Raw genomic sequence first — 15883 nt, 5'->3', positions numbered from 1 at the left:
ACAATCTTTACAGAAGTGGAGGGTCAGTTCTCACGGTGACGGCAAGTTGCCATAGCAGTCCCCAACCTAGCATCTCCTGAGAATCTAGAGTGGCTGGATGGCTTCTGGAACACAGGCCAGTTCCATGTACTTGGTGGAGTGAGTTATATGAGTTGCTACATACTATGTGTAACTATTGGTAGAATTATTATTTGATGAAACCATTTTGAAGGCAATTAAAATGGCATAAATGCCCAGACTTAAAAACGGACATATTCTTTGATCTAAAAATTTTGCTTCTAGGGCCGGCCCGGTGGCACAAGCGGTTAAGTGCGTGCGCTCCGCTGCGGTGGCCCGGGGTTCGCCAGTTCAGATCCCAGGCACGCACAAATGCATTGCTTGGCAAGCCATGCTGTGGCAGCGTCCCATAAAAAGTGGAGGAGATGGGCACGATGTTAGCCCAGGGCCAGTCTTCCTCAGCAATAAAAGAGGAGGATCGGCAGATGTTAGCTCAGGGCTGATTGCCTCACCAAAAAAAAAAAAAAGAAAAATTTTGCTTCTAGAAATCTATCCTTCAGAAATCCTAACATGTGTGCACATCTCAAAGATGTTCATGGGAGCATTGTCCATAATATCCAAATATTAAAACAGTCCATGAACAAGGGCATGATTCAATAAATTATAGAATGACCATGCTATGACAAACAATGCAGCCATTAAGAAGAATACAGCAGGGACCCGTAGAGTTGTCTAAAGATAGATTGTTAAGCAAACACAGCAAGTTACAGGACAATATGTAAAATAGGATCCTACTATGTAATTCCCTCCCATCTACATTTGTGTATTTGTACATATACAGAGAGTCTTCAGTATCTGAACACCTCCAGTTAGGAGGTTGAGTGAAGAAGCAAAGGTGTTCACACTAAGAAAATCTTCACCAATGAATGAACTGAAAACCTGTAAAAATTGTCTCTGCTCCAACATCTCTTCCCGCTCAGCACTGGAGTCAAAGTCTGTGCTGCTCTGGCTCTAGCTGACTGTGGGCTCTGTAAACTTAGTGCCAATTCAGTGCAACCGACTGCCAAATGGAAGGGCACATCTGGCAAAAGAAGCAGTTCATGAAGCCCGAGACAGCTACACGGAAGAGCTGATCTTGTGGAATCTCATGGGCCAATAATGGGCTGGTAGACCAGAAAACAGGTGAAAAGGAACTTATCAAGGAAGCTCACAAAAAGGCACTTGATAGAAAGTAATTTGACTACAAAACATTTAAAAAATGTCTCCTAGGGGCCGGCCCGGTGGCGTATCCGTTGAGTTCACGTGTTCTGCTTCGGCAGCCGGTGGTTCGCTGGTTCGGATCCTGAATGGGGATGTACCGCTCCTCAAGCCATGCTGAGGCAGCGTCCCATTTAGAAGAGCTACAACTCTACAACTATGATACACAACTATGTACTGGGGCTTTGGGGAGCAAAAAGAAAAAAAAAGAGGAAGATTGGCAACAGATGTTAGCACACGGCCAATCTTCCTCAAAAACACAACAAAAAAAGTCATATTTTTAAAGAAATAATCTTGTTTCTTTTGGAGATGGAGGTGGAGTGGGAACGTAAGTTGCAAAGTGAAGGGGATCTTTCCTGGTTTGCTTTAGGTGACTTTGTATTGTTTCTGTCTTTCCGTGAGAAAGTAGTCATCTACTACTTGGAGTAATATTCTAAAAAATCCAGGGGCAGGCCCCGTGGCATAGCGGTTAAGTGCTCGCGCTCTGCTGCTGGTGGCCTGGGTTCGGATCCCAGGCGCGCATAGATGAACCGCTTGTCAGGTCATGCTGTGGCAGCGTCCCATATAAAGTGGAGGAAGATGGGCACAGATGTTAGCCCAGGGCCAGTCTTCCTCAGCAAAAAGAGGAGGATTAGCATGGATGTTAGCTCAGGGCTGGTCTTCCTCATGCAAAAAAAGAAAAAGAAGAAAAACGGGGCCGGCCCTGTGGCATAGCGGTTAAGTGCGCCAGCTCCACTTCTGCAGCCCGGGTTCGGATCCTGGGCGCACACCGAGGCACTGTTTGTCAAGCCATGCTGTGGCAGCGTCCCACATAAAGCGGAGGAAGATGGGCACAGATGGGCACAGATGTTAGCCCAGGGCCAGTCTTCCTCAGCAAAAAGAGGAGGATTGGCATGGATGTTAGCTCAGGGCTGATTTTCCTCACACACACACAAAAAATCCAAAAAGTATATTCATAAAGACTGTCCTTTCTTAAAATAAATATATGTTAATATATCTACATAGAAAATGGTCTGAGAGAATATACTCTGATATAATTTGAGTATCATTTTTGGAGACAGGGGTTCTTTATGACCTCCTTTCGCCTGTCTTCATTTTCTCATTTTTGTAATGACCTTGCACTGCTTTGGAAATAAGAGGAAGGAAGGAAGGAAGGAAGGGGAAGGGAGGAGGGAGGGAGGAAGGAATAGCAGTACAAGAAATTAAAGAAACACTTTTAAAACAAATTTTTGAATTTTCTATTTTTAAGCCACTTGGTTCTGCTCAGCATGTTAGGCTGTTTTAATTGTTGTGCCTGTTTGTTTCAAGTTACAATTTATTGTTAGATATTTGGGTTATTCCAATTCTTCTTTATTAAAAACAGTACAGAACAGCATAATTGGCTGAAAATTAATTAGAATTGAAAAAGCAAAAGAATAGAGACAAAAATGGAAGAACTTTGAGAAACAGGCCAAAAAGCTTCAAGATGAATATCTAGGTTGGAAAACTGCCCTGTCATGCGCCAAAACTATCAGTTATCCAAAACTGGTGACTGGAGATGATACTTTTTGCTCAAATCACTACTGAATAGCATTGTTCTATTGACCAGCTTGCATTCACCCAGGATGTCTTGGCAGAATTGTGTTGGTTGAATCCTTTGCTTCTACAAAGAAAGGCAGGTAAAGATTTGAGAGGCAGTATCTGCAGGCCACATGGAGTGGCCCATGAAAAATGGAAATTGTTAATTACTGACAGTTTGGGCAAACAAGGGAGTGTCCCTTTAGTGGAAATTTCAGAGGAACTACGCAGCGACTTGGGGGCCTGATGCTATCCTCTGATAGGCTTGCTTACAAGGTGGGACCTTAGCTGGTATCACGGAACTTACTTGAATTTTTGGAGGGTTCCAATCATATCAGTATCTTTTATGCTGAACACCTGTATTGCTTCTAGGAGTCTGAAATTTTGATACACTCCAAGGCAGAGGTTGCTGCCAAGACCAGCATCCAATAAAATGCTGGGCACTGAATACCCAATGAGCTTCCCTGCTTCGCAATATTTCATAGCCATGAGTACAACTGTATGCTGGGTTCTGAGTCCCCCTAGGGAATCATTGAACCTGGGAGTGGTCTTGGGGACCCCTGAACCAGGCACGGAAAAAGAAAGTGACTTTCCACAGAGACATGTTTCTAAGCTAAAAATTAGCCCTTTTATCTCAAAGAACCAGCAGAGAATGAAGATAGGCTTAAAAAGTTTTGTTTTTTCCCTTCCCCAACAGACCAATGCTACTTCTTTTTTTCGTGTGTGAGGAAGATTGGCCCTGAGCTAACGTCTGTGCCCATCTTCCTCTATTTTGTATGTGGGATGCTGCCACAGCATGGCTTGATGAGTGGTGTGTAGATCCACACCCAGGATCCAAACCCACGAACCCTGGGCCACTGCAGCAGAGTGTGCATACTTAACCACTATGCCACCGGGTCTGCCCCCTAATGTTACTTCTTAATCGACATCTCCATGTTGCTCTACCATTTTTCAGGTGTGGACGGAGATTTAAACTAATTCTCTTTCTGCTAAGGATGTCCACATGAAAGACATGGAAATGAATATTTTCCTGGTACTCAATTCATGAACACATCACTGTGGTGTTGGGTTGAAAGGTAGGTGACTTCTAGCAGTTTCAACACTTGCCTCTCAAAATCCTTCTCACTGCAGTTACTAAATTTACCAAAATGAGGAAGGATTTATGAAGTCAAGGGGATTTGGCTGGAGATATCATTGATTAATTCTCCAATCTAAAACATTTAATGAGGGCCAGTATTGTACTGGGAACTGGGAAACAAAGATGGTGAAGACATAACTCTGCCTTTATGATCTAGTGGAGGAGCCAGTGGTGTGCTGGAGTTGACTCATACTGGCTTGCAAGAGCCGACCGCTAGACCCGGGAATTTTGTGAGCTGGTTCACATTTCCTTGGTAACTTTAAATCAGGCATGATAGTGAAGCCAGGTACCTGAGGGTTACTGTAAATATTTGGTAAGGTTATCTTTTGACCTTGTTATGAAGAGAAGTTAATCTTATCAATTTGCTGTTTTCTTGTTTAACCTGAGGGGTCACTCAAGGGTCACAAGGATTTATGAGCTTCTTTTATAGAAGACAAAGAATGCCTTCAAAGAAGTTATGATCACCAGATAACCAGCCCCCAGCCACTCTTCATGCCCAGAAGTCATATTGCCCAGGGGCTTATCTGGAGTGAAAGACACATGGATTACCCCTTTGTTTCTTCAAAACTCGTTCTGCCAAGCCCCTTAGCTCTACAAAACCCCCTGCTTTCTTTTCTTGTTAAGGCGGATTTGAGAGAACCTATCCTCCTGCCTTCTCATTTCGGCCAATTCAAATAAACCTTTCTCCATCTCCAAGCACCTATGTCTCAGTGATTGGCACATGAACTTGGGATACCAATAGGAGTATTTATACCACTGAAATTGGCAAAGGTAACAAATTGGTGCTTCTCCTCTTTTACTGGGTTGTTAAGAGTTTACTTGCATTCTACTGCGGGGCTGGACAAGTAACTAGAGGATTGCAGCACACCAAACTTTACCAGCACAGTAAAGATTTTAAGTAAGGAGAAACTGAATGCCTAGCCAGGGGCCATTCTGTGGGGAGTGGCTCCAGGTCTCCAGAATCCTGGTCAGGGTGTGACAGGTGGAGTTCTGCTGCAGGCACAGGCAGGGCCAACTCTAGCTGAGCCCATGGGCCTGAGGAGGGGCCTTTTTGTGGCTGGTGCTCAGACAGGATTTTTCTCAGAGCAGGTCCTGGCCCTCCCTCACCTAGGCAAGGTGGAGGGTGCCCCTCCCCTTCTGGAGTCCTTTCTGGTCTCAAGCTAGCCTCTTGTGATGTTACTTCCTCTTCAAAAGATAATTTGTCCCTCCCTCCAACTTCTCCTGTATATATATATTTTTAAATAATTATTTATTTATTTATTCCCCCCCCCCCAAAACCCCAGTAGATAGTTGTATGTCATAGTTGCACATCCTTCTCGTTGCTGTATGTGGGATGTGGCTTCAGCACAGCCGGAGAAGCGGTGCGACGGTGCGTGCCTGGGATCCGAACCCGGGCCACCAGTAGCGGAGCACCCGCACTTAACCGTTAAGCCACGAGGCCGGCCCCATCTCCTGTATATATTTTGACTTTTATTCCATATGGACAATTTTCTAGAGCTCTGGAGGAAAACTCAAGTGCTAATTGTGCCCCAAACTTGGACTTTTTTTGAGGGAGAGGAGTACTGGAAAAGCTGCCTAGAAGATGTGGGGATGCTGTTAGGAGAGATTTCTGCAGCGGTGGGACTCAGTGACCAGGACCCTTATTTGTCCTGGTCTCCAGCGCTGTTTTCATTGTCATCAGGGAAGAATCCCACAGGGTATGTGCCCAGTAAGAAGCTGCATAAGATTCCAACACATGTGCACCAGAACCAATGGAAGTCCTTCTGGAGGCAAGAAGTCTCTGAAAAAAAATCCCATGCCCTACAGAATATGACTGCCCAAGTGCCATGTGAGCAACGAACTGAAGACAAATAAAAGGAAACACTTAAAAAAGAGTCAACACAATTTCTAGTTTCATTTTTTACTTTTTACTTGAAAACTTGTTTTAACCATCAAATTTTGGCAGTTACAAACCTGTACACTGTTGGTTGTTTTTTTTTTTTTTTTGGCTGTCTTTTTTTGTTTTTTGTTTTTGTTTTTCTTGCATTTTTTAGAAAAAGAACACAAGACTGAATACTGCCAACAGCAATATATGCAGAAACAATCCATTTCTATAAGGGACAAGATCCACTTTAAGTGTTAGCTTTCCCCTTTGCATAAGGTTTGGTGTGTGATGCGTGTGCAAGTTTAGGTGGGTGCACATGTGTGTGAAGAAATGATATACTTCATTCAGAATCTGAAATGGCATAAGAATCAGGTACTTAGTAACTGGGCAAAGCACGCTTGTTTTAAAAAAAGTCAATAAAAACATTTTCTTGAAAACAGAGAAAGTTAAACGAAAACAGTAGAACCAAAGAAAGGTTACAGTACATCTTGAAATGATTAAAAAACATCATTTTCAAATCTAAAATCCTTTGTGTGTGTGTATGTGTGTGTAGTTACCTCAAAAGTTTTTAGACCAACAGCATGGATGACTTAGAATTATATTTGACCCCCCCAAATTAAAGCATCCTGATAGGCATCAAATACAGTATCTACAAAAGCCTGGAAAATTGAAACCATTATATACAATTTTATAAACATTTTAAACACCAAAACATACATCTTTTACAAACCAGCCTGTTTGCAACAGGCAAATTTACAAGACAATCTCTCTGATACAGTGCTTAAAAATAACTGCTTCCATTTCTGAACACATTTGTCACTTTCCGAAACGCAGTAGTATGGGCTCATAAAATTGTTAAATAGTAGCAATTCAGGTATTTGTTTGCTGGAAGGGTACTACAGTACATAGTAATGGGTCCAAACACGCTCCAAATGACTATACGATTCTCTAGTGCACCCTAAACACTGGAATAGACTAATTATGGCCTTTGTGTAATATTACATACTTGTAATTATTGCTTTTCATTATTACCAAGGAAAGAAAATCTTATTCTTTTCCTATCTCTTAGCCAGCTGGCTAAATATTAACTGATGCCAAACCCACAAATGGTGACTTTAAACCCTAGAATTATACAACCAGAAGCTTAAAGACATTGTGGATTTGCACCAGAATAATGTGCAGTTGAACGTTGCAGGACAAAAACCAGCAAAAACACAGAACCGCCTTCTCACAGACCACACAAAATGATGACGCTGAAGAAATGCCTCTTCAAATCTCCATTTCCCATGGTTCGAAATTAAAAACATAAAACATAAAATCCTAACCACTTTATCAATATCTGTGCACTGGGAGTGCAGCAGATTGAAGAGAGCAGACAACTGTCTGGGTAACTCATGCAAAATGAACACTAGATCTTCCTGAATTACTTTACATGAAAGTATTTTCTGGGTATTAAATGTTTTATTTTGATAATCTCTTTTCTCAGTTCCCCTGACTTTGGTTATATAGACACAGCATTAGTGGGGGCAGTGGGTGAGGTGGGGGTGGGAAGTAAGTAGGAGTTGGCTGATGATATATATCTCTTACTTGCTTTTTTCCAGGCTGTGCTAGTGATTCCTAGGGGAAATTCCAGGTAAGTTCCAGGAATATATCATCAATTCCCTTTCCAGGCCTTCACTCTGATTCTCTGATAGGGCAAACCTCAAAATGCATAGACTTGACCTATTCACATTACTAACTTCTCCAATGGCATTTCATGAATGGGCAGGACATGAGTACATGGAAAGCTCGCATGGAATGGAACTCAGCAGCAAAATACTTGTAGACGAAAGCAAATAAATTAAACACCTACTTTATTCATCTTTTACAGCCCCATATCTTCTGCTTCCTATACGACAAAGATCAACAGTCCAGCCACTCTCAACCTAACCAGAATGTGTGCAATACAAGTAAAGTGCCTACAACAGGCTATGGAAAATGGCTTCCAGGAGGTGGCACATATGTGTTAGAAAAAAGGGAAAGACATTAATTGGCTTAAATATTTTCCACGTGGTTCATCATGGTGGCGGGGGTAGGAAGAAATACCAGGACTGGTGGAGGAAAAAAAAAAAGAGAAACAAAATGCACCCAGTAGGTAAAATTATAATCAAAGTTTCACTATAATTGATGACTGGTCTGAGTTCCATTCTGTAATTACCATTCCATCCTCATTGTAGAAATCACTCATTTGGCAAAAGCAGCATTTTTGATAAATGTCCAAAGAAATGTGTGACTTCTGTAACTGTGCCCTTCCTAGGGGGTAGGCTGCAAGGAAACATGAGATCATGAGGCTTCCAGAGAAACAATCTCCTTGAGTTCTCTTTTCTAGCACAGTCCAAAGCAGGAATGGTGGGAAGTCAGAAAATCCAGCAGAAGTTGGCAGATACTATGCCCCAGGAAGTACAGTGGTGAACAACGGTATACAGAAAGTACATTGGCCAAATGGATGGGTTCTAGTCCGTGTTCAGCTACTTATCTTCCTGTGTGAGCTTGGGCTAGAGCCTTCCCCTCTCTGGGCATGTTTCCTCTTTTATAAAATCAAAGGATTGGACAAGCCGATCTTAAAGACCCTTCCACCTCTTTGAATTGGCAGTCATCCCACCTAGTTCCACCTTGGCCTGACTGAAAACTCTTTTGTAATCTACAGGGAAACCTAATTTTCCAAAAAGAGAAAAAATATCATGTGTTTAAAGGTAATGAATCAAAACATAACACAAGCTTGTGTGGTATACATTTAGCCGCAGAACTATTCTGCAGGAAATCAGGGGAAGTTATCTTAAAGAAAGAGGTATTTTACATAGGTCAGAGAAAAGGGTGGGCACAATCTTCTTGGGTGACTTACAACCACATTAGGATCTATTTATTCCTTCATTACTGTGTCAGTCAGGCATTCTCCCTGGAGGAGATGCTGTGTAAGCAGTAGTGAGTCATTGGCATTAATCTCATTCTAACATTTCCTGGGGGCAAGAAATGAATTGTTGGTTTTACTTTGATGGTTTTTATGTCATTGCGTTACTGAAAGTGGAGCAGGGATTCCATTCTAGACCATTAGTTCGTCATTTTCTCCGTGATTCTTGCAAATGTGCTTCTTACATAAGAAAAATACCAAAGACTTTATTCTCAAAAGCAGCCTTAGTGAAATTCATTTATTTCAAGACCACAGTGCAGATAATGCTTCTATGAGTAGGTCTGACCAAGAGACAGGAAGAGGAGAAAAACTGAAAAATCTGTGAAGTGTAGATGTGTACTTAGGAAGCTTGAGAATGAAAAGGAATTTTTTTACAACGAACTTCAGAAACACTGACTGCTATAAAGAAGTGAATTAAATACAATTGAAATAACTAAAAATATGTCTAAGTGGATGATACACAGACTCAGGACAGTACAATTTACACACCAATGCCATATGTTATCAGAAACTGTGGACACAGAAATTTGCTTATTAAGCAGATAGTGCAAATATGCATTTATTTACCATGGCCACTGTGCATCTGGCCATAATCCGATTGAAGCAAAAGAGGAAAGTCACTCAATTTGTCAACTTTAAGCTTTGAGTATTGGGTTACTGTATTTCCAGTGGAATGATTCTCCTGTCAATTTTGGAAACTCATGGCCAAAGTCCATACATCAAATGGATGGAGAACCCCAGGGTGTAATTAAACCTTACACATTTTTCAAATAAGAATTTAGTTCTGGAAAATTATAACAAAATACTGTTGTTTAAAAAGCAGTTTTGCTTTAAGTTAACATAAATGGCAGTACCAAAATAAAGTTAACTGAACCGGAGTACAATATGGCATTTGGTGTTTCTCTAACATCATAGAGATCAGAGAAATTGGAAGGTCTGCCTCATGGCAGGATTTTCAACTCAGTCCACACCCTAGAACCTTCACATCAGCTTTCCTCAAGAGCAGCCTTATTGAGTGCAAGTACATATTTGTACATAGGCCCAGACACATAACTATTATAACTTATACACAAGAACTAATCTACTTTCTTCTTCTTTTTAACGTAATTGCATTTATAATGAATGATGCTACCAATTTAGAATAACACTCCAATTTGATCTGCATTATCAAGAATTGTGATTATCTGGCTGAAAACATTGGAAGTATGATATTTTCTTTGTTTTTCTGAATTTGTGAATTCTGCTTAAACCTCTAAATATCTCTCATTCTAGAGAACAATTACCAAAATGCTACTTTTTTTTTTCTTTTTATTTCCTGATTCTCAGAACAAAGGCCAATTTCTGCAGCAATGTTAAAATGGTAGTTACAGCCAAGAATATTTACGGCAAAACACAAAAACAGATAATCACATTCTTTATAATGTTTGAACTATGTTAACCTCCCCACCCACAAAATGGAACCCAAATATCCTCATGTTCCTCTTCATTAATACCTTTCTCAGAGATCATAAAACCCAACTATATGATATTGGATACTTAACACAAACAAAAAAAAATAACTAAGCATACTAAACATGTTACTCAAACCTAATTTATAGCTGAAAATTGGGCAGCTTATTAAAAAAAATAGAGTTGATTTTAAAGGCTTCAGCCCATTCTCTTGTTTGTTTAATAATATTCGTTTCTCTTTCCTTCTGCTTACGAGACTAACTTTTCCAACAATCATAACTACTATTTTCATTTCCCCCCCATTGGCTCAAAAGCACATGCAACAATGCCTCTTTGCTTGTTGCCAGTTATTAATACTGCAAGGACCGATGCTGTAACACTTTCCAGGGCACACTGCTGCACAAAGCCATACAAGATCGACTGTATAACCTAGTGGCTGTAATTTTTGCCCCCCTGAAAAACTTGGTGTGCATTCTTGATCATGAACGCAGCAACCTACTGCAAGGGTTATCAGTCACTTCTCAGAAACAATTTCTGTGCCTTTCCTTTGCATCCAACTGGAGTCGAGCTTGCTCGTGACAGTATGCTTTGTTTAGAAGTTTCTAGGGGAAAATACCGCATTTCCTTCTTGCTCAAGACACTCCTCTCCATGGAGACACAAGCCCAGCCAGTCTCATTCCACATTTCTGTAACAAACAGTGCAAAGCACTCGAGGTGTGTCCTCTACACTTGGGTCTGGTGCTGAGTCTCGATAAAGGGAATGTGAAGGTTGGCAAGGCTGAGCTCTCCCACACTCTCATAGTCACTCATGGCTACTTCGGAATCGTCAAAGCCGCAGTTAGCTGACACATCCGAGGACGAGGTGCCTCTGGAATTGTGCAAGGATAGAGACACATTGTCTGCTGGGCCTGCTGTCTCTGTGCCCTGGTTCATGCTCACAGCAAAAGTACTAAATTCACAGCTGGCAGGCGGGCCCACCAAATCCGTTTCATTGGGGAATGGGTGAGGAGGAAGGTACTGGCTGGGATGGAACTGGGGCCTTCTCCTGCAGTCTGGGCTCAGCGTGCTGGCCAGTGAGACAGGCTGGGAGGGTGGCAGGGCCTCGTATTGGTCCGGGAAGTCCTCTGGAAGAGGAGGGGGCAGCTGGTCCTGACTCAAGAACTCCTCTTCGTGAGGGGGTGGGTACTCGCTGTCGATGTCATAGCCGCCCAGGTAGTAATCGCTCTCCAACTCCCGTGTGCTGCCCTGGTGTGCAGACCCTCCATCCTGGTTCTCATAGTTGGGCACTTCCTCTATGTCCGACAAGCGGGCCCCTGGCATCCAGTCAGAGGTGTCCCAGTGATAGGCTGTGGAAGAAAAGTGGTGATAGTTAATTTCCTCCAGACTAGAGTTGGGGCGGGGCTCTGAAAGGAGCAGACAAGGGACGTGACATGCAATTAACATCCAAGAGACCCTAGGAAGCCAGGGTCATGTGCATGCTCCTTACAAGGGTCTATCAGGGGCCAGCCATGCTCTGGCTCTGGGAGAACACGGCCACGGCAACTCTGACATGAGATGGCGCCTGGTTGCTGCAGAGCCTCCACTCAGCCATGCCGTAAGCGATGGCCAGCGAGGGCATGCTGAGGAAACAGAGTTCTAGGAGCTCTCCCCGCCATTCCTTCTTCCTATGCACACACTAAGTGCAAAGCCAGGCTGGCAACATGCTTGCAGAGAGAGAGATGCATCAGCTATACTGTGGACCACAGAAGGCAGGGAGATGTGCACACAAATGGATGAATCACAGGCGCAGGGGAGAGGCTGGGGGAGGGATGCTGGTAGGACGCTCATCTCCAATACCGAGCACACAAGACACCTGGAACATGCAAAATTCAGATCAAAGAAACTCAGACAGGATGGAGGGAGAGGGACAGGGTAAGAACGAACTCAGCAACTCAAAACGCATGAGTAAAATGTGATGCTGGGGTCGTGGCACAGTCACCTCGGTTGTAGTTTTGTCCTTGATCCATGACAGACACTGTTTAAATACAAAGTGAGAAGTAAAACTGACAATCCAAGCCTCGTGAAGAGGGCAAAACAGAACATTCTAGATGACTTAGAAGACATGCTCCTATTTCTCTCCATTGGTATTTAGGAAATAGAAAGATAAATCCCAGCTATGCTAGGACCTAATTGTATTAAGTCACTAACAAGTTACTTGATTGAAATCAATCCCCCTAATACTGTAGCTTTAAATGATTTCTTAAATATTCCCAGCTCATAGCAGGTGCTCAATAAACACATGTTGAATGGAAGAATGAATTTAATATTAAGCTGGATTCCATATAATTGGGTACTCTTCTCTCGGAAGGGATTTTATAAAAAGAGTACCCAAAATATTTAAAAAATTATAAACTAGATGCTTTTTTGCCAAATTGTAAAATTGACTCCAATCCCTAGAGAAACATCCAGCGTCTTGTTGGAAACCATCTATTTACGGCCCACTCCGTTGCCAGCCAATGAAAACCACCCCTAGTTTAAAGTAACAAGGAAGGAATATTTCTGAAAGGATAACTCGTGCACAAAGAAATGCTATGGAAGAAAAAATTAAATACCTTCATTCTCTATAGTGTCAACTACATTGTTGACAAGTTGAATGACAGTCACTATGGACGCTTGTGGCCAGGAAAAGAAGACAGGAGGGAGGGAAGGACAGCTTCAGGTTAGTTGTGTATTTTAAACATACATTAACTTCTCTTAACAACAACAGCAAAAACAGAGGCGCAGCACGGAAACTCCCACTGTCTGTCCATTAGGTAGTGCTCGAGTGCACACTTTTGTCTGGGGGTCCCGGGATTCTTGGAACGGAAGGGAAATGGCAGCAAACCCGGGGGGGCCAGTCCTCCTGAAAGGCCTGATCGGCAGGGATTGCCGGGTCATAAATTCATACCTCATGGCCCGGTGAAATCAATCTAGGAAGGCAGTGGCTCATCAAGCTCATGCTAATTTCTCATTAGTGACTCTCAAAGGCTCTCAGAGGAAGACCTCACTACTCCCGGGGATAATTATTGGTCAGGCATGCTGCTCCAAACCAAATGCCAGTAATGGAGGATAACCTCTGCAGGACTGATGGCTTCACACTCACAAGATGCCACCTATAGCCTGGAATGACCGGAGGCCCAGCTCCCACCTGTGAAGTGTAGACAGAATTCAGCATTTGGCCTCTCGAATAGGTAGAATCTGGGAAGGAAATCTCTGTACTCTGTCCGTGTTGCTTTAGCACCTGATACCAGCAGCTTGTGGAGAGGTGATCAAACTTAAACTAATTTATTGAAAATTCCTAACACTGCCTGCTTTAGTTGGGACCAACCCAGGATGTTAAACATGAAAGACCAAGTGTGTGACCAGTCAACCAGCAGCTGGAGCTGCTGCCTGGAGTGTGGAAACTATATGTTCTCGGGTGCTTCTATATCAAATGCAAACCAGTGACAGCTTTTCTTCTGGCTGGGGATGAGGAAAGGAATAAGCACCAAGGCAAACTGAGCTGGAGGCATGCCCTTGGGCTTCTGAGGAAGGTCAGAAGAAATCCACTGTGATATGGTTTGTTACCCCAGCAGTCAGATACACTGAGGCTTCTGCACCTCTCAGGAGTGCCAGGTATTAGGGAAGGAGGCGGAAGAGATTTGGGGGTGGCGATGCTGAAAGTGGACTATTTTATTTCCATGGTTGCCTCTATGGCCTCAGGGCTCACCTGTTCCTGTATTTACCTGGGAGGCAAAGACTACATCATTTTCATTTTGTACTTCTGGGTACAAAACGTCCAGTATAGGGGTCAGAACACAGGAGAAACTCAGTAAGGGTTCATGGGTTGAATGATTCCATAAATTAATAATACAATTTTTGCAAATTGCTGATAAATGGCAAAAAAAAAAAATGACATACAGACTAAGGTCTCTGTGGATGATTATTTGAAATTATTCTTGGTTCACTACCATATGGTAAGCTTTCACTGTTTTATGACCATTTCTGCTTCCCTCCCTGGTCCCGGGGAAACCAACCATCCTCCAAAGCTCTTCCCTCAGCTCAGAAAACCTAGTCCGCCATTAGCACCCTCTCCATAAACATAAGTTCTCAAAAGGAAGAGGTAGCAGCTTTGGAGTGTCAACAAGGTTCATGAACCACATGGAATTGTGTGCAACATTTTGGGTATATGTGCATTTTTCTAAGGAGCTGATCCATAGTACTTAATAGATTCTCCAAAGGCCCATGACCCCAAATGACTATAACGGGGATTCAAATGAATGAAGATGCCACTTCTATGGGAAGAAGGTTCTATGGTTAGGAGGTCTTGCCTCTGAACTAATTTCTAATGAGACGGAGGTTGGATGTAGAGTGAAGAGTGAAGAGATCATCATTAGTAAAATAAAAAAAGAAATAAATCACACTGCTTGCTAGAGAGTATCATTTGGGGTGAGGTAGTTCCATCATGAACCAAATCAAAGACGATACATTACTGGAAGTTTGGGGGAACTTTGTCAACCTCCGACACAGATCCCTGGGCCTCTCACAGCTGCAGCTCAATAGGTGCTCCTTCAGGAATGACAACCAACAATGGAGTCAACAGAAAAGCTGGTGAACATACTCAAAAGCCCATGATCAGGTCAAGAAACAGAACCAGTCACATCACCTTCCTCTCAACCTCTCACTGCAGCACGGGAAACAGAACCCACCCAAGGGAACACACTCGATGACTTCTTACCATTGTCGTCGCCAGAATCCGACTGGAAGGAGCTCAAGGACTGAACTTCAGAATTGCTGCCTTTATTACTGCCTGCAAAGCAGGTCACTTCTCCCGGGTCATCAACCCCTTTGTCTTGGTGGGAAGCCAGAGAGAAAGCAGAAATGACTCTGGTTATCTTGTGCATATATCTAGCGCCGTTCCCCCCCACCAGCGTTCACTTCTGGGGGCTCTTTCATTTGCTTAGAGAAAATAATTTAGCTTCACAATAGAAAATTGATCGTGCCATTGGGGGCAAAGGTCTGTCAATCAAGAGATTTACATTATGGATTCAAAACCCTTAACCCATGGTAAATGAGCTTCCAAATAGCTGACAGCTGAAAGTAGCTGTTCTCTCCTCAAAGTGAAGTGACTAAGTGAAGAGTGGAACGAGGATGAAGTGGCTGGGTTGCTCTTTGCCATTCAGAGTTAATTTAAATCATTTACATGAACCAATGTGGTGTCAACACCAGGTTAAATGAGATTACTTTTAAAATAGGGGTATAAATATTTTATAGGCAAGAATGCCATTGCATTTACCCGAACTTCCATCTCTGGGGAACAAGTGGAGTTCTCAGTTTTGCCTTCTAGAGGGCAGCGTCACATCATTTTTGAGAATGACAGTGTTCTGCACTGTCTGGTAGGAGGGCAGTCAGTGGCATGGAGGTGGTCTTTTCCGCCCACTTCCTCCCTCTTTGCTGTAGAAAGAGCCTGAACGACACACACATGCACACACGCGCACGCACACATGTGCTACTTCATTAATTGATGGACTAAAGGAGGCAATAAAAACAACCCATATCTTGAAGTTGTCAAGAGAAAAATGAATTAGTCACCTAGAGATTGTCTCGCCAGCTAACTCTGCCTTGCTTAACAAAGAAGGAAATGTATTCAATAAAAACCCAGCAATACTTGGGAGGG

The 15883-nt window shown here is 42.8% G+C and overlaps 1 protein-coding gene across 1 annotated transcript in view; it reads right to left on the bottom strand.

Annotated features, from left to right (window-relative positions):
* Positions 1-10718: 10718 nt before the first annotated feature.
* The window catches only part of FAT3 (FAT atypical cadherin 3), a 502525-nt gene continuing 497360 nt past the window's right edge, over positions 10719-15883 (bottom strand). The window contains exons 25-28 of the mRNA XM_087433575.1: positions 14945-15058; positions 12801-12860; positions 12188-12223; positions 10719-11555 (exon numbers count right to left, since the gene is read on the bottom strand). Coding sequence (XP_087289701.1) covers positions 10933-11555; positions 12188-12223; positions 12801-12860; positions 14945-15058 — 833 coding nt within the window. The 3' untranslated portion in view covers positions 10719-10932. The remainder of the gene's footprint in view (positions 11556-12187; positions 12224-12800; positions 12861-14944; positions 15059-15883) is intronic.

The sequence above is a fragment of the Ceratotherium simum genome, chromosome 7, assembly GCF_057802395.1.
Source record: "Ceratotherium simum simum isolate JZ-2026a chromosome 7, ASM5780239v1, whole genome shotgun sequence".
Lineage (NCBI taxonomy): Eukaryota > Metazoa > Chordata > Mammalia > Perissodactyla > Rhinocerotidae > Ceratotherium > Ceratotherium simum.
This window is presented reverse-complemented; position numbering and strand designations above follow the sequence as displayed.